At 43.3% G+C, this 26,435-nt stretch overlaps 1 protein-coding gene across 23 annotated transcripts in view; it reads right to left on the reverse strand.

Annotated features, from left to right (window-relative positions):
- Window positions 1-26,435, reverse strand: part of LOC143740039 (ubiquitin carboxyl-terminal hydrolase 9X-like) — a 79,720-nt gene that overhangs the window by 38,277 nt on the left and 15,008 nt on the right. For 13 of the 23 annotated variants that reach the window (XR_013204714.1, XM_077232087.1, XM_077232081.1 and 10 more), the window contains exons 8-27: window positions 23,390-23,505; window positions 23,055-23,306; window positions 22,563-22,701; window positions 21,181-21,333; window positions 20,139-20,243; window positions 15,898-16,104; window positions 15,448-15,584; window positions 14,623-14,756; window positions 12,090-12,177; window positions 11,206-11,548; window positions 9,857-9,952; window positions 9,566-9,777; window positions 7,656-7,896; window positions 6,218-6,367; window positions 5,246-5,366; window positions 5,044-5,174; window positions 4,325-4,603; window positions 1,889-2,014; window positions 1,656-1,793; window positions 354-520 (exon numbers count right to left, since the gene is read on the reverse strand). Coding sequence is in view for 21 of the 23 variants with exons in the window: in XM_077232087.1 (XP_077088202.1) it covers window positions 354-520; window positions 1,656-1,793; window positions 1,889-2,014; window positions 4,325-4,603; window positions 5,044-5,174; window positions 5,246-5,366; window positions 6,218-6,367; window positions 7,656-7,896; window positions 9,566-9,777; window positions 9,857-9,952; window positions 11,206-11,548; window positions 12,090-12,177; window positions 14,623-14,756; window positions 15,448-15,584; window positions 15,898-16,104; window positions 20,139-20,243; window positions 21,181-21,333; window positions 22,563-22,701; window positions 23,055-23,306; window positions 23,390-23,505 (3,335 nt within the window). In the remaining 2 variants the exon portion in view is untranslated. Of the gene's footprint in view, window positions 1-353; window positions 521-1,655; window positions 1,794-1,888; window positions 2,015-4,324; window positions 4,604-5,043; window positions 5,175-5,245; window positions 5,367-6,217; window positions 6,368-7,655; window positions 7,897-9,565; window positions 9,778-9,856; window positions 9,953-11,205; window positions 11,549-12,089; window positions 12,178-14,622; window positions 14,760-15,447; window positions 15,585-15,897; window positions 16,105-20,138; window positions 20,244-21,180; window positions 21,334-22,562; window positions 22,702-23,054; window positions 23,307-23,389; window positions 23,506-26,435 lie in introns of all 23 variants that reach the window. The other 10 variants (XR_013204713.1, XM_077232073.1, XM_077232072.1 and 7 more) reach the window with 1 other exon arrangement.

Consider the following 26,435-nt stretch of genomic DNA (forward strand, 5'->3'; position numbering starts at 1 on the left):
TTCAGTAACTTTAAGTTCACTTTTTAAAACTGTTTGCACTTCAGCAATAATCTGCCAAGTGTCGTCTTTGAAAAGAGATCAAACTTCAGTCTGTCGCTCTAAAGCATTCAAGATTTACTACAGTTTAATTTGGAAATTTACTTTAATCTATGCTCAAAAAGTGAATAAATGGATTATAAATACAGCGTAAATATAATTTAGTACCATAAAATCCCCTAAAAATAAAAAATATGAAAGAAAATCAAACTAATATCAAACTAAAATATAGTACAATCATTTCATTGAAATAAAACTTAATTTCGGTCGTTTAAGATTCTAGGAGACAGTGAAATACTGTGTTCAGTGTGACGCACTTGCTCTGGCAGTGGAGCAGCAGGTCGATGATGAACGTCTGCCACGCCTTCTCTTTGCTGAGCGTGTCGAGGGCCGTCGGGAGCAGGGCGAAACACAAGGTCATGACCTCCAGCGCCTCACAGCAAACCTGCTCGTCTTCAGCGTCAGGCTCGTTCCCCGCATTCGTCTAAACAACAACACATGCGTGTTTACAGGAGCACTGAGTAATATGTAGGAGGATCTGCTGACAGAAATGCAATATCATACACATAACTATGTTTTCAGTGGTGTATAAAGACCTTACTTAATGAAGCGTTATGTGTTTATTAGCTTAAAATGAGCCGTTTCTCTCTACACACACCGCGGGTCTCCTTACAGCGACATGTTTCTACGGTGGCCCTGAACGGACAAACGCGTTTCGTCACTATGTTGTTCTTCGTGTAAAGAAGCTGCTAAAGTCAGCGAATAAAACACTGACACAATGATGAACAAGTAACAATAATAATCGCAATAACATTGTTTTACTGAATAATCAAGTAGACCTAATTTCTTAATGTATCTTTGTAAAGAAACCTCATTGCTAAACTGCTACCCTCTGCTGTCTCAGACGACGACATCACTTCCTGTTGGCCACCGTAAGGCCGTGTGTCCACCGAAGCGTTTTTAGCCAGCAGAAAACAGCTAGCTGTGGGCGCTTGGGAGCGTTTTGGCCGCGCAGCATTTTTTTCAGTCGAGAGGCTTTGCTTGTTCTGATACGGAATATCCACGAAAGTGTTACTAGAATCTCATTTCACGCATATTTTGTTTCTGTGTTGATTCTATATTAAAATGTCGATACATTGTAATGCATTTTCTCTGGCTCTTGTTTTAAGTTATTTTGTTCCGTTATTATGCTTGTTGTTGTCTTCTGTTGACGTTGAACAAGCAGAATGTGGCGGTTGGTCGGTGTGGTATTAGTCCCGCCCCTCCTCCACTGTGATTGGACGGCTGGGTAAAAAGTGACAGTGATGAGCGCTTTGTTTTACCCAAAGTTGAACATTCTTCAACTCTCGGTGACCAGTAAAAAATGCAGAGCGCTCAGCGCTTCAGCGTGAAAAAAAAGAACGCTCAGCGCCTCGTGGTGTTCTAAAAACGTGGCGCTCCCATTGAAAACAATTGAAAAAATACGCCAGCCGCGTGAAAAAACGCTTTGGTGGACACACGGCCTAACTTCTGTTGGGTGCAATTCACAAGCTCACCACTAGATGCCGCTAATAATTACGCAGTGCAGCTTTAAACGAGGAACACTTTTGTGGACATTAGTATTGAACCATGAATCGTGCCTTTTCGTAGATCTGGCTGATCTCTTCGTTCGAGCTGAAGACCAGATGCACCATTCCACATCCCGAAGCCCAGACGATCTTCTGCACCGCGCGGATCACACAGATATCCGGGATGTACTTCGAGGCCTGGAAGAAATTCTGTACGATGTGGTAAAAAAAACAAAAACAAGGATCAGTGTGTCAAGCGTTTACAAGATCTCATCCTGCAAGCTCAAAGCGGTGAAGACCAGGACCTCATCAGAGATCTGCTGGGCCAATCGGATGGCCACGTTGCGCAGCATGCACTCGGAGCCGGGATTGGGAATGTTCTGGAGAGCGTTCTGCAGAACCAGAGCCTGATCGTGAGTCGCCTGGTTAATCTGGAAGACAAAAAAGTCACATCAGCATGAGGGAGGGAATAAGCGGGATAAGTTGTGTTGGGGTAAGTCAGCGGGGTAAGTTGTGTCGGGGTAAGTTGTGTCGGGATAAGACAGCGGGCTTGGGGTAAGTCAGCCGGTGAGGTTGTGTGGGGGGGTAAGTTGTATCGGGGTAAGTCAGCGGGGTCGGGGTAAGTCAGCCGATGAGGTTGTGTGGGGGTAAGTTGTGTCAGGGTAAGTCCGTGCGGTAAGTTGTGTGGAGGTAAGTTGTATCGGGGTAAGTCAGCGGGGTAAGTTGTATCGGGGTAAGTCAGCGGGTTAAGTTGTGTCGGGTAAGTTGTGTGGGGGTAAGTTGTGTGGGGGTAAGTCAGCGGGGTAAGTTGTGTCGGGTAAGTTGTGTGGGGGTAAGTTGTGTGGGGGTAAGTCAGCGGGGTAAGTTGTGTCGGGTAAGTTGTGTGGGGGTAAGTTGTGTGGGGGTAAGTCAGCGGGGTAAGTTGTGTCGAGTAAGTTGTGTGGTGGTAAGTTGTGTGGGGGTAAGTTGTGTCGGGGTAAGTCAACGGGGTAAGTCAACGGGGTAAGTTGTGTGAGGGTAAATCAGCGGGAGTAAGCTGTGTGGGGGTATGTTGTGTCGCGGTCAGTTGTGTCGGGGTAAGTTGTGTGGGGGTAAATCAGCGGGAGTAAGCTGTGTGGGGGTATGTTGTGTCGGGGTAAGTTGTGTCGGGGTAAGTTGTGTGGGGGTAAGTCAGTGGGGTAAGTTGTGTGGGGGTATGTTGTGTCGCGGTAAGTTGTGTCGGGGTAAGTTGTGTGGGGGTAAGTCAGTGGGGTAAGTTGTGTGGGGGTATGTTGTGTCACAGTAAGTTGTGTCGGGGTAAGTTGTGTGAGGGTAAATCAGCGGGAGTAAGCTGTGTGGGGGTAAGTCAGCGGGGTAAGTTGTGTGGTGGTAAGTTGTGTCGGGGTAAGTTGTGTGAGGGTAAATCAGCGGGAGTAAGCTGTGTGGGGGTAAGTCAGCGCGGTAAGTTGTGTGGGGGTATGTTGTGTCGCGGTAAGTTGTGTGAGGGTAAATCAGCGGGAGTAAGCTGTGTGGGGGTATGTTGTGTCGCGGTAAGTTGTGTCGGGGTAAGTTGTGTGGGGGTAAGTCAGCGGGGTAAGTTAGCAGGGTATGTTGTGTGGGGGTATGTTGTGTCAGGATAAGTCAGCGGGGTAAGTTGTGTCGGGGTAAGTCCGTGCGGTAAGTAGTGTGGAGGTAAGTTGTATCGGGGTAAGTCAGCGGGGTAAGTTGTATCGGGGTAAGTCAGCGGGTTAAGTTGTGTCGGGGTAAGTTGTGTGGGGGTAAGTTGTGTGGGGGTAAGTCAGCGGGGTAAGTTGTGTCGAGTAAGTTGTGTGGTGGTAAGTTGTGTGGGGGTAAGTTGTGTGGGGGTAAGTTGTGTGGGGGTAAGTTGTGTGGGGGTAAGTTGTGTGGGGGTAAGTCAACGGGGTAAGTCAACGGGGTAAGTCAACGGGGTAAGTCAACGGGGTAAGTCAACGGGGTAAGTCAACGGTGTAAGTTGTGTGAGGGTAAATCAGCGGGAGTAAGTCAGCGGGTTAAGTTGTGTCGGGGTAAGTTGTGTGGGGGTAAGTTGTGTGGGGGTAAGTCAGCGGGGTAAGTTGTGTCGAGTAAGTTGTGTGGTGGTAAGTTGTGTGGGGGTAAGTTGTGTGGGGGTAAGTTGTGTGGGGGTAAGTTGTGTCGGGGTAAGTCAACGGGGTAAGTTGTGTGGGGGTAAATCAGCGGGAGTAAGCTGTGTGGGGGTAAGTCAGCGTGGTAAGTTGTGTGGGGGTAAGTTGTGTCGGGGTAAGTTGTGTGGGGGTAAGTTGTGTGGGGGTAAGTCAGCGGGGTAAGTTGTGTGAGGGTAAATCAGCGGGAGTAAGCTGTGTGGGGGTAAGTCAGCGGGGTAAGTTGTGTGGGGGTAAGTTGTGTGGGGGTAAGTTGTGTCGGGGTAAGTTGTGTCGGGGTAAGTCAGTGGGGTAAGTCAGTGGGGTAAGTTGTGTGGGGGTAAATCAGCGGGAGTAAGCTGTGTGGGGGTAAGTCAGCGGGGTAAGTTGTGTGGGGGTAAGTTGTGTCGGGGTAAGTTGTGTGGGGGTAAGTCAGTGGGGTAAGTTGTGTGAGGGTAAATCAGCGGGAGTAAGCTGTGTGGGGGTATGTTGTGTCACAGTAAGTTGTGTCGGGGTAAGTTGTGTGGCGGTAAGTCAGCGGGGTAAGTTAGCAGGGTAAGTTGTGTGGGGGTATGTTGTGTCAGGATAAGTCAGCGGGGTAAGTTGTGTCGGGGTAAGTCGCACCGGAGAGGCGGGGTTGGTGCCCTCCACCACAGGCTGGCACGCCTCTGCCACTGCCTTCACGTGCCCGAACCCGATGGCGGTGAGCATGAGTTTGCTGATCTTGAGGGCGTTCAGGTAAGAGCCGCGCCTTGTCTCCATGTCCGCACTGGGAAGGAAGTTGTTCCTCGTGAGCATTCCCAGTACGAGAGGAAGACCACCACTCTTCAGGAAGTTGTACTGGAAGTCACAGGCGTCGTCTCCCAGCGTGCCACTAGCGGGCATCAACAGAGCATACACCACCTACGAGAGAGAGGTACAAAACCTAGTTAGCTGCTTTGCTCTCGATATCACGTCACATGCTAACCCTCAAATGTTGCAGTATTTAACCCTGACCCATTAAGACTTCAGATGACGCAATCTCTGAATCAACATGCACCAATGCTATATTTTAAAATGTCATAATCATTTGTAAACAAACAAGTATTAATTACTTCAATGAGCTCATTGTCTCTGCATTAAATTACTACATTGTTTTACATTTTATTAGCTAACTGTGATTTTGCATATGTAAATTTCTGAAATTGAGACCGTTACCGCTGATAACAGAACACTAAACTGTAATATGAACTCAAGCACTTACTGTAAAGCTGCTCTGAAATGATGCGGATTGTGAAAAGGGCTTAACAAATAAACGTGAATTGAAATTTACACGAGCAGAAGCGTGACAAAATCCAGGGTACCTCAGTGAGGTAGAGCACTTGTGAAGCGGAGGGGCCGAAGAAGCGCGAGTCCAGAGTGGGACTCAGACTGTTCTCGCCCAGCTTGGCGTGATCCAGACACGTGGCCCGGAGGTTCTCCACTGTAGTGGTATCTGTGAACACAAGACACACGTTTCAGCAGCTCTTCCAGCACCACACGGCACGTCTCGGGCTCGGCTGGTACCTGGAGGCATGAGCTTCATGAGCACGCGAGCTCCGTCTCGCAGTAACGGCATGTTTAAGGTGCAGCCCAGATCCGCGATCTGCCACAGGAACGAGATGTAGCGCAGATGCAGAGACATGATCTGAGGAGAGATAAACACGGCTCAACAACAGGACTGATTATTCTGCGCTTAGGATCAGAAATGCAGAAAACCCCGCCTCTCTGAGAGCTGCTCTGCTGTGATTGGTCAGATGGCCCAGTTTACTGTGATTGGTTAGAAACCAAACGCTTATTATCATAACAAAAAATCACTTTATTCCCTCATAATCTGCACTGCAGCATCAGCTGTTTCTCTCAGTGTCTGAAACGCTTCGATCGAGGACTCAGTCTCTCTAAGCCCCGCCTCTCTGAGAGCTGCTCTGCTGTGATTGGTCATTATCATATCTGAATCTCAGCTCTTGATCACAGTGATACGAACAGTAACGATGGCGTGGGTTTTACCGTATCAATCTCAGAAAACAGCGTCTTCTCGACACGAACAACACGAACCAAACTCTTCCAGTCTCAGATACACTACAGTGTTTGAGGGCGGAGCTAAGAGACGCTGCTCAGCCAATCAACACCACAGGCTGGCATTATGCTAATTAGTTACAAACCTGCACAGGATCAGCAGGAAGTGAGACTGAATTACTGACGACTCGTTTCAGTTCAGAATCAAATTGTTTTAGGAAACAAAAACTTCGTTCATCTGCAGTTTGAAACTTTACAGACCTTTTACATTCTCAAATAGATTTATTACATTTAATATAAGCATAATAGGAGCACTTCAAAGATTTATAGGTTTTATGTGAGGTAAAAACAGGAGATATGCACATATAATAAAATATCCATTATTATAAAGATTAAATAATCTCCAACATCGGGCAAAAACAGATATATCTGGCGCAGATATTCAGCCTGAGGTGGTCACATGATGCACAAACACGGTCTCACCACTCCCGGCAGGCAGCTCTCCACCTCGGGGTTGGGGCCGTCGCTGTAGTGGTTGGCGTGGGTGCCGGGCGAGCCGGTGGACGAGTCGGACGAGCTGTCGGGACTCGAGGGCATGTTGGCGCTGACCTGCGTGAGCTTCGCCGTGATGAGCTGCAGAGAGTCAGGCCAGTGTTACAGCAGAACACACACAAGCTTCCCCTCAAATACCAAAGCAGAAACATGTTTTAAAGGGATAGTTCAGCCAAATACTAAAATTAGCCCATGATTTACTCACCCTCAAGTCATCCTAGCTGTAAATTCTTCTTTCAGACGAATACAACCCTTTATTTACCCTAACAGTTATTTAAAAATGTCCTGGCTCTTTCAAGCTTTACAATGGCAGTGAATGGCGGTTTCTGTTTTGAAGTCCATAAAAGTGCATCTGTCCATCACGTGCATCACACATGCTTCTGTGTGTGTGTGTGTGTGTGTGTGTGTGTGTTTGTATGTGTGTGTGTGTGTGTGTGTGTGGTAAATGAAACTTGCGTCGTCTGCACCATTCATTCACACAGAATATGCAGGATTCATATTTAAATAGTTTTTGCTGTTTAAGATTCACACAGACTATTCTATATCGCGATTTGATTTAAGTGTATTGATTTCGTCAGCGTTTCAGGGGGGCTATCATGGATAGATGCACTTTTATGATGGACACATGCACTTTTATGATGGATAGCTGAACATATGATGGATAGATGCACTTTTATGATGGATAGCTGAACATATGATGGATAGATGCACTTTTATGATGGATAGCTGAACATATGATGGATAGATGCACTTTTATGATGGATAGATGCACTTTTATGATGGATAGATGCACTTTTATGATGGACACATGCACTTTTATGATGGATAGCTGAACATATGATGCATAGATGCACTTTTATGATGGATAGATGCACATATGATGGACAGATGCACTTTTATGATGGATAGATGCACTTTTATGAAGGACAGATGCACTTTTATGATGGATAGATGCACTTTTATGATGGATAGATGCACATATGATGGACAGATGCACTTTTATGAAGGACAGATGCACTTTTATGATGGATAGATGCACTTTTATGATGGATAGATGCACATATGATGGACAGATGCACTTTTATGATGGATAGATGCACTTTTATGATGGATAGATGCACATATGATGGACAGATGCACTTTTATGGTGGATAGATGCACTTTTATGGACTTCAAAACAGAAACGGCCATTCACTGCCATTATAAAGCTTGGAAGATTCAGGACATTTTTTTATTTAACTCTGATTGTATTCGTCTGAAAGAATAAAGTCATAAACACCTAGGATGATTTGAGGGCGAGTAAATCATGGGCTAATTTTCACTTTTGGGTGAACTATCCCTTTAAATGACAGAAGTGTGTAAAGCTCACAGTTTTATCTTTGAGGTTCAGCTGTCCAATCAGCCGGCGGTCGTCAGCAGGGTCCACGATCTCTCCTCCAATGAACAGCTCCACTTTGGTGTGTGTGCTGTTGGCTTTGATGCGGGACAGAACGCAGCGGCGCACGGAGCCGATGGTGTCGTTGGTGTGAGACCAGATGTCCAGGTCGTCCACCTGACGCCCCTGATTGGGAAACCGCACCACAAGGGTGATGTGCTTCCCACGGAAGGCCCTGGAACGCAGGACAAAATAAAAGAGTATGTCAAACCTTTTCATCCTCGTTTGGCTACATGTGTTCATTCGACAGAACTTTTATGAATAATAATTCACTTTATTTTCTTAATGCACGTTATAAATCTGATTGAAAACAATGAATCCGTGAATGTTTCCTTTTTTAAAAAGTTTTGACCTTGTAATGTTTAATCAGACTGGATCTTCTGGTGACATATTCAGGATTCTCCAATCATTTAGTGTGATTAAGCTCCGCCCCTACAAGCTCACACTCATCGGCATACACTTCTGAGTGCCACGCCCACATCTCAACATCCAATCAGCAACTGGTGAACACAACCAAGTCCCACCCAACATTTTTTCTTTTTCCATAATCACTTACGCTACAGAACATTAGATCTGATGCTTCTTCTGTTTCATTGCGACTTTCTCATCCTTCCCTTGGCTCATTTTGAACCGAAACTTTTTTCTTTTTTTTTAATTGAGTGTTCGTCAGAGAGGTCCAAGACCCCAGGACTTTTGTCACACTTGAACCACAAATATAATTTTTTTTTTTTAAAGATTCAAGGAGTTTTGTGGTTGAAATCTAAAAAAGTAACAAATCCTTCTCTCTCGGGTCAATTTGACCCCCTTAGGAATGAATGGAATTTGAGGAATGCTTGAGTACACATAGAAAAACCTAAAAATGCTCAAAATTCTAACTAAAAATGCCAAAACTTCACCCAAAAATTATTTTATAAATGTCTACATGTGTATCTGAATGCACACTGGAGTAGAACTGGCTTTAGGACCCAGAGGAACAGCTCATTTACAACATATAGAGCTATAAGGCCATCTAGAGTTATGAAATATCATCTTATATTATTTATTTTCCACAAGAGGTCGTCAAAGACTCCCAATGTAAGATATTTAGAGCTAAATAAAAAGGGTTATGCATGAAATTGTGAGTTATTTTGGAAGAATGCGAGGAATGAGCTTAAATTACCATTTATTTATTTTTTATTGATCAAATCTAGTAATAGCTGGGTTTCAGTCACGTGATTATGATGACGATTATGATGACGATTATGATGACGCGGGAAGGCGGGGCGATTTCAGATGGAGGGCAGGAAGTAAACATGGAGAATACGTCTATGGAGGAAACCGTTGCAGAGAGTCTGTATTGAGTCTAATTTACCTTGATCATTTAATGTCCCATTCCCACTGATCCCCTGAACGACAACCTAATGCTATATAAACACACACACAAAAAAACACGTTGGCTAGCTAACATACCATCGCTGCAGACACGGCATTAACAGACTCAGAAAAAAAAAAGTCATTTTGACCCGCGAGGGTAAAATGTGTTACAAAGTGCGAGGGAAGGATGAAAGAAGTTGCACTCGTCTTTTCTTCCATATAGTGCCGTATATCCGAGTAAAACGCTTCGGGAAGAAGAACAAATGTGGGCGGGGCTTGATTTTGTCCGTGGGGAATTGATTGGATGGTTGTGATTTGCTATTGGTGGAGTGACAGGTTGCCCCGCCCTCATCATCAGAGAAGAGAAGCGATTCGCTGATAGAGGGAGGGGAAGTTATGGGCTGACTCCACTGGTGTGCTCTGGGAATCGACCCCATGACCTTGAACTCCAGGAACGGCTCATACATATATATACGTGTGTGTATCAGCACCTGGACATGGGCAGGATGGTCCTCTCCTCGTGGTAGTCGCTGTCACACTCGTTGATGTACTCTTTGAGCACCGTGAGCACCCGCACCATGCGTATGGCTTCCTGTCGTGCACAGTTAATGCTGTCCTTGTCTCCGTCCAGAACACACAGCGTGTCGTACGACGCCTTGAGCCGGTCGAAGCAGGACTGGATGAAGTCCTCGTGGATCTCCACCTGTGAACACACACAACAGCAGCGGGTCACGCACAGCTCAGTGTGCTGACGGGGGACAGCGCGAGGAAGGACGGGTCACCTGATTCACTTGTAGTTTTGGTCCGAGGTTGGTGTATATTTCTTTCAGCAGGTCTATCGCGCGTGTGGCGATGTCATCACTGCCTTGAATCACAACCTGTGGAAAGAAAACAGCAGAGAATCTCCAGTTTCATTTAGTATCACTGATGAAATCAATGAACGTCAAATGTGTGTCAGCTTTTTCACAGATTTGCGCGGAGATGCTAACGTTTTTAAAACGTTTTTTTTTGCACCTTGGAACCTATTCCAAGGTTAGTGTTTTGGAGCCACGAGGCACTGCTGTTGTGTGGAGGAGCAGCCGGAGCGCATTAAGGGTTTTCTGTTAAAACTTTATCGACTAAAATAACTATCTTCCGGCAGACGCCCGTAAGCATCGATTTACGTCAGAAACACTTGAACTTGACACACAACGTAATGAGGAACGCAGTTGCCCAGCGCTGTGTTTGAGCCGCGAGAGGCGTAAAGCTAACGCTACTACTACATCTACGTCACACACGCGTCATGTGTGTACGGCCGTCTGCCGGAAGACACTGATTTTAGTCGATAAAGTTTTAAATATGGATATTTTTCTTACACGAAGGCATCGCTTCCCTTCAGAAGGCCTTTATTAACCCCCGCAGAGCCGCTTCGAGCACTTTAATCAGGGACAGATGCGCTTTGATGGACTTCCAAAGACATACACCCATTCACTGCCATTATAAAGTTTGGAAGAGCCAAGACATTTTTTTATATAACTCCGATTGTATCCGTCTGAAAGAACGGACATAGGATGAGATGAGGGTGAGTAAATCATGGGCTAATTTTAATTTCTAGGTGAACAACCACTTTAAAATCATGATAATATAATATCGTGGCTTAATATATTCCCAGCCATATGTAATGTGAACGTAGAAAAAGGACAGACACATGTGTCTCGATTGGTTCACTGTTAGTGAGTGCACACTGATTGGTTCACTGTTAGTGAGTGCACACTGATTGGTTCACTGTTAGTGCAGTGAGTGAACACTGATTGGTTCACTGTTAGTGAGTGCACACTGATTGGTTCACTGTTAGTGAGTGCACACTGATTGGTTCACTGTTAGTGAGTGCACACTGATTGGTTCACTGTTAGTGAGTGCACACTGATTGGTTCACTGTTAGTGAGTGCACACTGATTGGTTCACTGTTAGTGAGTGCACACTGATTGGTTCACTGTTAGTGAGTGCACACTGATTGGTTCACTGTTAGTGAGTGCACACTGATTGGTTCACTGTTAGTGAGTGCACACTGATTGGTTCACTGTTAGTGAGTGCACACTGATTGGTTCACTGTTAGTGCAGTGAGTGCACACTGATTGGTTCAGCTCGTTACCCTCCACAGGTAGTCGAGCCCGATCAGCTCGAGGTCGTCCATCATGTAGGCCCTGCGTTTGGCCACCAGCTTCCCCTCTCTGCAGTTCACGGCTTTGAAGAAGCGCTCGAAGCACTTCATGCCGTTCTCCGTCAGCAGCGTGGGGTCCAGCTGCAGCACGTTGTTCTCGAAGAAGTCCTTGTTGATATCGGGGTCCAGATCCGGCTCGTCACCCATGAGTTTGGAGTACCACTTAAAGCAGGCCTCGCGATCGCACAGGAACACGGCGTTCTCCGCCAGACACTTCCAGATCTGCTTAGCCTGAGGAGCACAAAGCCACAGCTGGCCGTCCTTCAGCAGAAACCTGGACACAGATCACAGCGGTTAGGTGTGTGAGGATAGCAAACACACTCCTCAGAGCGATCTGCAGGCAAACATCTCCCTGTGAGTGTGTGTATGAGATCGTGTTGTCAAAAGCACCGACTTCTGTACCTAGTTAGTACTGAAATTTAAAAATGTGACGCTTTGAGCGCTGTTGAGCGGGATCGTAAACGCCTCTGATTGGATGTTGTGTTCAAGCGCTCATCGGATATGTCTGTGATTGGCTACAATGATCAGCGCTTCAAAAACAGGTTGTAAATATACATCAATGACGCTCTTCAGCGACCGCTTACACAGACACACACACGAGCTAGTGCTGATGCTAGTGCTTTCAAACACTCCCGTGCGCTGATCATTATAGCCAATCACAGACATATCCGATGAGCGTGTGAACATAACAGCCAATCAGAGGCGTTTATGATCCCGCTCAACGCTCAAAGCGTCACATTTTTAAAATTGCAGTACCGACTTGGTGCCGAAGTCGGTACTTTTGCCAACACGAGTGTGAGACGAGCATCACTGACCGCAGGAAGTTCAGTCTCTCTTGCACTTCTTGCACGTGGCTGTACCGGCTGCCCACTCGAACCGTCTGAGGATCGAATCCGGGATACTCTGAGACACAACATTACAATAGGCATGTTTACATCAAGTCCAGTCAGCTTTATTATACAGCGCTTTTTACAACACAGAGTTTCACAGCAGCTTTACAGAGATAACAGGAAAATAATGCAACAAAGTTTGTTCTAGAAGAAAATAGCGTCACAGTCCAGCTTAAGAAAGTTCAGTGAGGTTTAATTTTTGTTGTAATAGTTATTAATTTGGTTAATATATATATACAGGTCCTTCTCAAAAAATTAGCATATTGTGATAAAGTTAATTATTTTCCATAATGTAATGATAAAAATTAAACTTTCATATATTTTAGATTCATTGCACACCAACTGAAATATTTCAGGTGTTGTATTGTTTTAATACTGATGATTTTGGCATACAGCTCATGAAAACCCAAAATTCCTGTCTCAAAAAATTAGCATATCATGAAAAGGGTCTCTAAACGAGCTATTAACCTAATCATCTGAATCAACTAATTAACTCTAAACACCTGCAAAAGATTCCTGAGACTTTTAATAACTCCCAGCCTGTTTCATTACTCAAAACCGCAATCATGGGTAAGACTGGCGACCTGACTGCTGTCCAGAAGGCCATCATTGACACCCTCAAGCAAGAGGGTAAGACACAGAAAGAAATTTCTGAACAAATAGGCTGTTCCCAGAGTGCTGTATCAAGGCACCTCAGTGGGAAGTCTGTGGGAAGGAAAAAGTGTGGCAAAAAACGCTGCACAACGAGAAGAGGTGACCGGACCCTGAGGAAGATTGTGGAGAAGGACCGATTCCAGACCTTGGGGGACCAGCGGAAGCAGTGGACTGAGTCTGGAGTAGAAACATCCAGAGCCACCGTGCACAGGCGTGTGCAGGAAATGGGCTACAGGTGCCGCATTCCCCAGGTCAAGCCACTTTTGAACCAGAAAGAGCGGCAGAAGAACCTGACCTGGGCTACAGAGAAGCAGCACTGGACTCAGTTTTGCATGTCATTCGGAAATCAAGGTGCCAGAGTCTGGAGGAAGACTGGGGAGAAGGAAATGCCAATATGCCTGAAGTCCAGTGTCAAGTACCCACAGTCAGTGATGGTCTGGGGTGCCATGTCAGCTGCTGGTGTTGGTCCACTGTGTTTTATCAAGGGCAGGGTCAATGCAGCTAGCTATCAGGAGATTTTGGAGCACTTCATGCTTCCATCTGCTGAAAAGCTTTATGGAGATGAAGATTTCATTTTTCAGCACGACCTGGCACCTGCTCACAGTGCCAAAACCACTGGTAAATGGTTTACTGACCATGGTATTACTGTGCTCAATTGGCCTGCCACCTCTCCTGACCTGAACCCCATAGAGAATCTGTGGGATATTGTGAAGAGAAAGTTGAGAGACGCAAGACCCAACACTCTGGATGAGCTTAAGGCCGCTATCGAAGCATCCTGGGCCTCCATAACACCTCAGCAGTGCCACAGGCTGATTGCCTCCATGCCACGCCGCATTGAAGCAGTCATTTCTGCAAAAGGATTCCCGACCAAGTATTGACTATTGAGTGCATAACTGAACATAATTATTTGAAGGTTGACTTTTTTTTTTGTATTAAAAACACTTCTTTTATTGGTCGGATGAAATATGCTAATTTTTTGAGACAGGAATTTTGGGTTTTCATGAGCTGTATGCCAAAATCATCAGTATCAAAACAATAAAACACCTGAAATATTTCAGTTGGTGTGCAATGAATCTAAAATATATGAAAGTTTAATTTTTATCATTACATTATGGAAAATAATGAACTTTATCACAATATGCTAATTTTTGGAGAAGGACTTATATATATATAGCCGCTCTGGAGAAAACAGTGATGTCATCGTCCAGCTCAGTTCATTTTCATATAATGGTGTCAATGCAGGAGATCAATAATATTGTTGAATATTAGTAATTTTCGTCAATCTGAATGAATCCAAGCTGATTTCAGATTCTGAAATTTCTTTTTATATGAACCCTAAATTTTGTGACCTGATTCACGTTTGTTTACATCATGAGCATTACATGCATTCTCAGCAAAACATCTGTGCATGCGTAGCTCCCAGTCATCGCGTTCAGAATGAGAATGTGCTACATTGAGCGTTTAATTTGTCTTGAGGACATATCTAATAAGAAAGCGGACACATGTCAAAATTGTTTTTGTATCAAATATTCAATCTCTTCCACTGACTAGTTCATAAAGCATAAATAAACACATGCATTGCTGCACCGCACATGCGAACAAGATATTTATGAATCAGAATGAAAAAGACGGATTCAAGCCTTTAGATTGGGAATATTTCAGGTCTACTCTTCACCTCAGTCGGGCCAACTGATGCGTTTACAGGCTCTTCAATCCGATTACTAGTGGATTATTTGGGTTCCTGTAAACGTAGCATGTCATATTCAGAATCTGAGACGCGATGCGTTTGCCGATAGACACTGACCTTTGGAGAACTGCCTCATGTTCTCCATGTACGCCGACAGGTTCTCGGCCACCAGCGTGACGAGCGCGTGATTGTGCTGAAGCTGGTTGATCAGATCGTGACGGTAGAAGACATGTGGACTCCTCTGCGTCTGACTGCTCCAGAGACACACACACACACACACACACACACACACACACACACACACACACACACACACACACACACACACACACGGTTCGTACACATACTGTAAAATGAAATTCCAGGACTTTCAAGGACTTTTCAAGCACTATAATCAGAAATCTCACTTATCAAACAATATCTTTCTTTATTATCTTTCAAATTCTACAAATTGTAAATAGATAAACAAAAAAAACCAATTAAACAAAATGGTAAAAATAAAGTGCAGCACAAGCAATGACTGGAACTTTAACCACTGAAAGGATACTAAGACAAAGATATCGCTTTCCTTATTCAAACTGATTTTTTTTCATGAATATATGATTGACTTGAAGAGTGAAAGATGTATCATATACTTGGATATTTATGAGCAATATTACACTCATAGCCATGCGAAATGCCTCTATATGTATATCAGACAGGTTGCAGTGTCATTTTGTGTGAAAAGATTGTTTTATCGATACAATTAAACACTAATTTCACATATATCGTCTTTCCATAATGCAATCACTCTTCAAGTACCTTTTCATAAATATGGCTGTTTTCCAAGACTTACATTTCAAAAAGTCAAAATCAAGCACTAAGCACCTTGTACGAACCCTGCACACACACAGACGGGGCACACGGAGTGTGTGTGATTCACACACCTGCTCAATAACTCACCTGAGGTTCTGAGGAGCTTCTCCAAACAAGCTGCAGATCTCCCTGATCTGCTTGAGAGCTGGAATCACCCACTTATCGTTCGTGCGGAGCTCCTCGATGAAGCGATCGATCCACTGCATCTTCTGCGTGTCACGGTCCTGCACCACAGCAAGGCAAGGTTTTTATATGGCACATTTCATACACTACGGCAATTTAAAGTGCTTAACAAAGAAAGGAATTAAAACAATCACAAAATAAAAGCATGGAAAATTAAAAAAGTTTTAAAAGGAGTTAAAAGAGTAAAAATATGATGCATAGATAAACTTCTCATCTGGCAAAACACCAGTTTATCATATTTTTCACAACTCCCAGTTTTACTCTGAGATTTTACTCAGCAGAAAGAAACCTAACGGAGAGAGAGAGAGAGCGAGCGCACACAGGTGCATGCTGGGATTGAGGCTGAACTCTGACCTGAGAGCAGCTGTAGTCCAGGATCTTGATGTGTGCACTCAGGGCCAGGTCCATGATGTCCACCGGCACGTCGTCACTGTGAGCCAAGTTCCACAGCAGGTTGAGCACTTTATGAGCCATCACTCCATCCTTATCATCCTCCGCGAGTCTGCGGATCAGCTCCAGGAGCTTCTCACGCTGCTTCTTACTCGCGTTCGTCCAGCTCGCCTGCGGACCACGAGCACAGAGACCAGAGGTAGCCGGTTACACAGTGCTGGGGAAACTCATTACAGGTAACTAGTGAAGTAATGCATTACTTTTAAATTTACAACAAAATATCTGAGTTACTTTTTCAAATAAGTAACGCAAATGACTTTTTCACATTTACTGACAGACAGCTCTCCTGTCCTCATGCAGAGACAAATTGAAGTGCAGGAGTGTTTTTTCCAATTTTTTTCTTCTGTTAACCAGAATAATAGTAGCTGAAAGGTTTGTTTGAGCAGCGCCCTCTACTTTACTCTACTGTACTTACATCTACTGTACTCTACCTCTACTGTACTCTACCTCTACTGTACTCTACCTCTACTGTACTCTACTGTACTCTACCTCTACTCTACCTCTACTCTACTGTACTCTACCTCTACTGTACTCTACTGTACTCTACCTCTACTGTACTCTACCTCTACTGTACTCTACCTCTACTGTACTCTACCTCTACTGTACTCTACTGTACTCTACCTCTACTCTACTGTACTCTACTGTACTCTACCTCTACTCTACTGTACTCTACTGTACTCTACCTGTACTGTACTCTACCTCTACTGTACTCTACCTTTACTGTACTCTACCTCTACTGTACTCTACCTCTACTGTACTCTACCTCTACTGTACTCTACCTCTACTGTACTCTACCTCTACTGTACTCTACCTCTACTGTACTCTACCTCTACTCTACTGTACTCTACTGTACTCTACCTCTACTCTACTGTACTCTACTGTACTCTACCTGTACTCTACCTCTACTCTACCTCTACTCTACCTCACTCTACCTCTACTCTACCTCACTCTACTGTACTCTACTGTACTCTACTCTACTCTACCTCTACTCTACCTCTACTCTACCTCTACTCTACCTCTACTCTACCTCTACTCTACCTCTACTCTACTGTACTCTACTGTACTCTACTGTACTCTACTGTACTCTACCTCTACTCTACCTGTACTCTACTGTGCTCTACTGTACTCTACTGTACTCTACTGTACTCTACTCTACTCTACCTCTACTCTACCTCTACTCTACCTCTACTCTACCTCTACTCTACCTCTACTCTACCTCTACTCTACTGTACTCTACTGTACTCTACTGTACTCTACTGTACTCTACCTCACTCTACCTGTACTCTACTGTGCTCTACTGTGCTCTACTGTACTCTACTGTACTCTACTGTACTCTACTGTACTCTACTGTACTCTACCTCTACTCTACTGTACTCTACCTCACTCTACTGTACTCTACTGTACTCTACTGTACTCTACTGTACTCTACTGTACTCTACTGTACTCTACCTCTACTCTACTGTACTCTGCTGTACTCTGCTGTACTCTACTGTACTCTACCTCTACTCTACCTCTACTCTACTGTACTCTACCTCTACTCTACCTCTACTCTACTGTACTCTACCTCTACTCTACTGTACTCTACCTCTACTCTACCTCTACTCTACTGTACTCTACCTGTACTCTACCTGTACTCTACCTCTACTCTACTGTACTCTACCTCTACTCTACTCTACTGTACTCTACTGTACTCTACCTCTACTGTACTCTACCTCTACTGTACTCTACCTCTACTGTGCTCCACTGTACTCTACTGTACTCTACTGTACTCTACCTCACTCTACCTCTACTCTACCTCTACTCTACCTCTACTCTACCTCTACTCTACTGTACTCTACTGTACTCTACTGTACTCTACTGTACTCTACTGTACTCTACTGTACTCTACTGTACTCTACCTCTACTCTACCTCTACTCTACTGTACTCTACTGTACTCTACTGTACTCTACCTCTACTGTACTCTACCTCTACTGTACTCTACATCTACTGTGCTCCACTGTACTCTACTGTACTCTACTGTACTCTACTGTACTCTACTGTACTCTACCTCTACTCTACCTCTACTCTACCTCTACTCTACCTCTACTCTACTGTACTCTACTGTACTCTACTGTACTCTACTGTACTCTACTGTACTCTACTGTACTCTACTGTACTCTACCTCTACTCTACCTCTACTGTACTCTACATCTACTGTGCTCCACTGTACTCTACTGTACTCTACTGTACTCTACTCTACCACTACTGTACTCTACCTCTACTCTACCTCTACTCTACCTCTACTCTACCTCTACTGTACTCTACTGTACTCTACTGTACTCTACTGTACTCTACTGTACTCTACCTCTACTCTACCTCTACTCTACTGTACTCTACCTCACTCTACCTCACTCTACCTCACTCTACTGTACTCTACTGTACTCTACTGTACTCTACTGTACTCTACTGTACTCTACTGTACTCTACCTCTACTGTACTCCACCTCTACCGTACTCCACCTCTACCGTACTCCACCTCTACCGTACTCCACCTCTACCGTACTCCACCTCTACCGTACTCCACCTCTACTGTACTCTACTTTACTTACATCTACTGTACTCTACCCACCTCTACCGTACTCCACCTCTACCGTACTCCACCTCTACCGTACTCCACCTCTACCGTACTCCACCTCTACCGTACTCCACCTCTACCGTACTCTACCTCTACTGTACTCTACCGATACTGTACTCTACCGATACTGTACTCTACCGATACTGTACTCTACCTCTACTGTACTCTACCTCTACTGTACTCTACCTCTACTGTACTCTACCTCTACTGTACTCTACTGTGCTTACATCTACTGTACTCTACCTCTACTGTACTCTACCGATACTGTACTCTACTGTGCTTACCTCTACTGTACTCTACCTCTACTGTACTCTACCTCTACTGTACTCTACCTCTACTGTACTCTACTGTGCTTACATCTACTGTACTCTACCTCTACTGTACTCTACCGATACTGTACTCTACCGATACTGTACTCTACTGTGCTTACCTCTACTGTACTCTACCTCTACTGTACTCTACCTCTACTGTACTCTACTGTGCTTACATCTACTGTACTCTACCTCTACTGTACTCTACCGATACTGTACTCTACTGTGCTTGCATCTACTGTACTCTACCTCTACTGTACTCTACCTCTACTGTACTCTACCTCTACTGTACTCTACTGTGCTTACATCTACTGTACTTACATCTACTGTACTCTACCGATACTGTACTCTACTGTGCTTACATCTACTGTACTCTACCGATACTGTACTCTACTGTACTCTACTGTACTCTACCTCTACTGTACTCTACCGGTACTGTACTCTACTGCACTTACATCTACTGTACTTACATCTACTGTACTCTACCGATACTGTACTCTACTGTGCTTACATCTACTGATACTGTACTCTACTGTACTCTACTGTACTCTACCTCTACTGTACTCTACCTCTACTGTACTCTACTGTGCTTACATCTACTGTACTCTACCTCTACTGTACTCTACTGTGCTTACATCTACTGTACTCTACCGATACTGTACTCTACTGTGCTTACATCTACTGTACTCTACTGTACTCTACCTCTACTGTACTCTACCGATACTGTACTCTACTGTACTTACATCTACTGTACTCTACCGATACTGTACTCTACTGTACTTACATCTACTGTACTTTACCGATACTGTACTCTACTGTACTGTACTTACATCTACTGTACTCTACCTCTACTGTATTAAACTGTGCTTACATCTACTGATACTGTACTCTACTGTACTCTACCTCTACTGTACTGTACTGTGCTTACATCTACTGTACTTTACCGATACTGCACTGTACCTCTACTGCACTCTACTTTACTCTACTGTACTCTACCTCTGCTGTACTCTACCGATACTGTACTAAACTGTATTTACATTAACTGTACATTGCTGTACTCTCTCTACTGTACTTACATCTACTGTACTTCGCCTCTACTGTACTTGCATTACTGTACTCTACTGTAATCTAAACACAATATTGTAATGCATTATTTTTCAAAGTAATTTTACCCAACACTGGTTATGGATCTCTCAACAACACTGCGCTACAAGCGTTACCTTGAAGCAGTCGAACAGGTGATCGAGCTGCTCCGGCGAGAAGTCCCACGCCAGCTTGGCCAACAGATCATGCATGTTCTTGACGATTGCTTCATGTTTCCCAGCCTGAGAAGGACAGAGGAGATCATTCACACACTCTTACACAGACTTCAGTCTGAAAGCAATCAAGCTGAAGCAGAATGAAACTGTGCTGGAGCCACAAACACAGAAGTCCAGTCAGCTTTATTTATACAGCGCTCACAACACAGAGTTTCAGAGCAGCTTTACAGAGATAACAGGAAAATAATGCATCAAAGTTTGTCTAGAAGAAAATAGCGTCACTTTCCAGCTTACGTAAGTTCAGTGATGGTTAATTTTTAATAATAGTTCTCCTCTGGCCAACGACCCAACAGTGTGTGATGATGATTCAGGAGCATTACAGGTCAGAGGTCAGGTTAGATCAGAACATTCACAATATTATCCGGTTTCATCTGGTGTGGCGGCAGGAGAGAGTTACGTCAGGCAAAAATACCACCAGTGAAAGTTTTCCCTGCAGCATCAGCAACAGTTTAACCTGTTAAATCCAGCTTTTAATGTTGTTTATATGTCTATGTGGTGTTTTTAATATGCTTTAAGAAAAACCATGTGTAAATTCATTAGTCGACAGCATTGCTGAGTATTTTCTGCTTAAAACTGCAGTGAACCAAAGACAGTCTCAAAAACACGGTTTGAAATCGCTGGTGTTTCTGACGTCACAAACTACCTTGTAACCAATCAGATCAACGTGTGATCGTCAACCAGTGGATCTCTGAGTGAGTGAGTGGAGGCGGGGCTCATTTGCATATTCATAGAACCGCGCATACTAAATGAGGCAAGAGTGTCGAGTTATATTCAAGATATTTTAATCATGAAGACATTTTTAAAGGAAAAAGCATTTAAATATGTCATTTTGGTGATCAAAGATGAGTTTTTCCCTGCCTTTTATAGTCCTGTGTTCTGTCACACTACTGATGGATGTATGTTAGCAGTAGGGTTAGCACTAGCGTTAGCGCTAGGCTGGTACCTGAGCCGCCCAGATGCTGTCCAGGTCCTGCAGGGTCAGAGCTTTCTCTTTAATGACGAAGCGCAGGATCTTCTCCAGCTTCTCCACGTACTGCGGCTGGTGAAGACTGTCTCTCAGCACGATGGACAGAATGTGGTTCTGCTGAATCCACTCCTGACACACACAACGCACATCATGAGCACTTCCTGTAGCATCACACACACACACTACTCTACTAGACACCAGGAACAGCGGGTGCGTCTCAATCGGCTCTGTAGTTCACTGATCAGGGCTGTCCCAATCGCAAAATCCCTCCAGTGCACTGGAACGTTCACTAACTAAAAAGTCCCATAATGCACTGTGAAAACCAGGGAGCATCGATGCTCACTATGTTCCCTTAGCAAAAATACTGAGGCGTGAAACATAAATCGTGCAATGCACTTCATAACATTTAAAACAAACAAACCATATTTTTAATTATATTCAAACCATTATATTTCAGCATAAATGCATTGATAGACAGGCGGTGAAAAATCTTTCTACCATTAATAATTAATTTACAGCAGAAATGTTGAAGTTATATGTAACGAGTATTTATCAATGATCTCAGATCTGAACTGGCTTTAGTTCATCACTGCTGTGAACAGAGTAAGGCTGGTCTGTTTTACACAAGACAGAAAACTTATAGAAGTTTAGGTTTACTGTAAAGCAAATTTTTATTTCGTACAAAATACATATTTTACAAAATAATTTGGACTCAAATTCCATTTGCAGTTTAAAAACGGTTTTCACATGATGAATTTTCAGTGTTTACGCTTTCAAATGATTCCTATTTTACGATTAAGTTTACATTTAATCATTTAGCAGACGCTTTTATCCAAAGCGACTTACAAATGAGGAGAATAGAAGCAGTGAAACTAACAATAGCACAACAATATTCAAGTGCTGTGACACAAAAAGTATTCTCGTCGCTTGATAAACTTAAGATTGAGCCACTGTAGTCACTTGGACTATTTTAACGATGTCTTTAATAACTTTTCGGGGAACAAGTGTCAATCCCTTAGAAGCCTATGGAGGAGTGATCCAGCTCTCAGATTTAATCACAAATATCTTAATTCGTGTCCTGAAGATGAACGAAGGTCTTACGGGGTTGAACAACATGAGGGAGAGTAAATACTGACAGTTTACATTTTTGGGTGAACGATCACTTTAAATATGTGATATATTGTGAAATATGTGATAAACGATGATAACTAATATATGTGATGTAATAACTGAACCTCCCACTCCCAGGACACTGACAGCTGACACTCATCAGTGGTTCCTGACCCCCGGACAGTGAGCGAGGACAGGGATCAGATTGAGACGCACCCGACGCCTGACTGATCGACAGTGAATCTTACGGCCATGCGCTCCGCTGTCAGCCACTCCTCTTCCTCAGGGTTCCCGTGCCGGTGTGTGTAATACGACACACTCGAGATCACCTTGTTCACTTCATTCAGCGCATTCATTTTCCCATTAAACGAGGAAATCTGCAACAGCCTGTAAAGCAGACGAGAAGAAAACACTTCATTGGCAGAGCGTGAACGTTCACATCACATAGTGCACATTAACTGTTATGTATAGTAATAATATAAAGAATATATTTATATTCATATATATAATACAATAATGAATAGTATAAATATAAACCACATTATAGTATTCATTTACCATGTGCAATTATTTATATGCAGCTGTCAAAACTCTTTTTAGTGTTATATTTTAATGCATGTTGTAGCATTTTTTTTTATTACATTTTTATGAGGTAGTGGAACAGAATTTTGATCATATGTGCACTCTAACAGTGGAATGACCATAAAAAGCTATCCATCTATCGTGATGGGGCGGCTTACCTGAGGATCATCTTTAACCGGAAGATTTCCAAGTTCTTGACGGTTTCCTCTTGGCCAGGAACTCGAGACGCCAAGTTCTTCAAGGACTTGATGATCATGGACAGAGCGTCGTTCTTGGCCTCGTTCTTGGCCTCTTTCTTCAGCTCCTCGTCTGTGAGGTTCTCCAGAAACTGCGGAACCATCTCGATTATGGGTGAGAAGAACTTCTTCACCGTGTGCAAGGTCAAGAACTCGTAGCATTGGCCGAAAGGTCTGGAAGAGAAACCGCGAGTCGTGAGGCTCTGAGAGGGCCGTCACATGAGCTGTCAGAGAGGATGTGACGCAGAAGAACTTACTTGATGAGAGCTGCGATTATCTGCACGTTGAGAGCCTGAACGCTCATGAAGCGATCGTGGAGAATCTGGAAGCCGTTCAATGTGCCAAACTTATTGATGAGGTCCACCAGCCAACCCTGAGCCAGAGACACAGACGAGCGGGTCACGACCCAACACACACATCTGGAACACTATTACTCATTTCCCTTCAACGTTACCCTTCACACTAGCGGAGTTTCCATCCAAACATGCGGATTAACTTGGAATATTGCATAAATCATTTGCGAATAAATCAGTGTTTCCATCCCATGTGTTCAAGAGAACAGATTCATTACAAAATATCAGTAATAAACGAAGTTTCTGCAATCGGCTGTTTCTCCCTCCATCATAAACGAGTGTGTGTCGAGCGCCAGACGAAACGCAATAAACGCTGTCATGTTCTCTAGCGTTCGGATGCTGGTGTTCGGGAACACACTCGTGTGTGTGTGTGAGACGCTTCTGGAGGAATTAAACCCAATCATTCTGATCACACACTTCCACTCCGGCGTTTCAGAAACACCAAACCAGCATTAGAGACGCTGCGACGCCATTGGCCCGCTGGTAACTCCAGTTATCCAATCACAGCCTCCGCTGAGGGAGAGTCACACATCAAGGGATTTATTCTGTATGTGCATCTCGTTTCCATTAAGTGTTTTTGTATGCAATATACCAAAATTCACATAAAAATAGGTGGATAAAAACAAAGTTTATGTTATATGTAATTACACCAGTAACTACTTTCCCATGAGGAGGTTCATTTGTGTTTCACAGACAATCATTTGATTTTAAAGTCACTGTCACATCAAAATGGATAATTATTTTTCTTTAATGGAATATTGCAGTATTTATAGGTGCACATCATTAGTGTGTTAATAATCTTGAATCAGAATAAGTTCCTCTTGCAGCATCTCTTCTCTGATGATGTGGGCGGGGCTATAACCTGTCATTCACATGAGATCAGCCAATAGCAAACCACCATCCAATCAATTCCCCACAGACACAGTAAAGCCCCGCCCATATTTGTTCCAGAAGCTTTTCACTGGGACACAATAGGAGAACGACTAGGGCAATTTACATTTCATGACGAGTTTAAACTCATTCAAAACAATTCCTGTGCATCTTCCTGTCGGAACACAAATGCCTGTGTGGAATATTGCATTTATACCCCTCTTCACCGGCTGCGTTTACATGCACAACTTTTGTTTCAATAGGACTGAATTCAATGCGATTGATGAATCCGAACATAGTGTTTACATAACCACTAAACATGTGATCGGGTTGATGTGTGCGTTTATATGTCACAAGCTTCAAATCAGAATAGATTTGACATGCGCTCACTGCATAATAACTACATTCTCATACATTAGTTCTTTATTTGTTTTAAACAGCAGACTTAATATTTATCCATTTCTGTCCATAATTAGGAGATAATGCACCGTATGAGCCGTTGTGCCGCTGCTTATATTGATGATCACACAGTAAAAATGGCCAAAACCAGTCGTGTGTGTGTGAGAGTGTGAATCGAGCACTGGTCATTCTGCCAATACTACGCCATTGCACTATTTCTACGTTCTACGCCATTGCACCATTTCTACGCCATTGCACCATTTCTACGCCATTGCACTATTTCTACGTTCTACGTCATTACGCTATTTCTACATCATTACGCTATTTCTACGTCATTGCGCTATATTTCGTCATTCTGCAATTTCTACGCCATTGCACTATTTCTACATCATTGCACTATTTCTACATCATTGCGCTATTTTTACGTCATTACACTATTTCTACGTCATTACACTATTTCTACGTCATTACGCTATTTCTACGTCATTACGCTATTTCTACGTCATTACGCTATTTCTACGTCATTACTCTATTTCTACGTCATTATGCTATTTCTACGTCATTACGCTATTTCTACGTCATAACGCTATTTCTACATCATAACGCTATTTCTACGTCATACCGCTATTTCTACATCATTACTCTATTTCTACGCCATTATGCTATTTCTACATCATAACGCTATTTCTACGTCATTATGCTATTTCTACATCATAACGCTATTTCTACGTCATAACGCTATTTCTACATCATAACGCTATTTCTACGTCATAACGCTATTTCTACGTCATAACGCTATTTCTACATCATTACACTATTTCTACGCCATTGCACCATTTCTACGCCATTGCACTATTTCTACGTTCTACGTCATTACGCTATTTCTACATCATTACGCTATTTCTACGTCATTGCGCTATTTTTTCGTCATTCTGCAATTTCTACGCCATTGCACTATTTCTACATCATTGCACTATTTCTACATCATTACGCTATTTCTACGTCATTACGCTATTTCTACGTCATTACGCTATTTCTACGTCATTACTCTATTTCTACGTCATTATGCTATTTCTACGTCATTACGCTATTTCTACGTCATAACGCTATTTCTACATCATAACGCTATTTCTACGTCATACCGCTATTTCTACGTCATTACGCTATTTCTACGTCATTACGCTATTTCTACGTCATTACTCTATTTCTACGTCATTATGCTATTTCTACATCATAACGCTATTTCTACGTCATAACGCTATTTCTACATCATAACGCTATTTCTACGTCATACCGCTATTTCTACGTCATACCGCTATTTCTACGTCATAACGCTATTTCTACGTCATAACGCTATTTCTACATCATTACACTATTTCTACATCATTGCACTATTTCTACATCATTGCGCTATTTCTACGTCATTACGCTATTTCTACATCATTACACTATTTCTACGTCATTGCACTATTTCTACATCATTACGCTATTTCTACGTCATTACGCTATTTCTACGTCATTACACTATTTCTACGTCATTGCACTATTTCTACATCATTACGCTATTTCTACGTCATTACACTTTCTACGTCATTACGCTATTTCTACGTCATTACGCTATTTCTACATCATTACTCTATTTCTACGTCATTACACTATCTACGTCATTACACTATTTCTG

Source organism: Siphateles boraxobius, unplaced genomic scaffold (genome assembly GCF_051911475.1).
Source record: "Siphateles boraxobius isolate OS27281-9 unplaced genomic scaffold, OSU_SipBor_1 163, whole genome shotgun sequence".
In the NCBI taxonomy this organism is placed as follows: domain Eukaryota; kingdom Metazoa; phylum Chordata; class Actinopteri; order Cypriniformes; family Leuciscidae; genus Siphateles; species Siphateles boraxobius.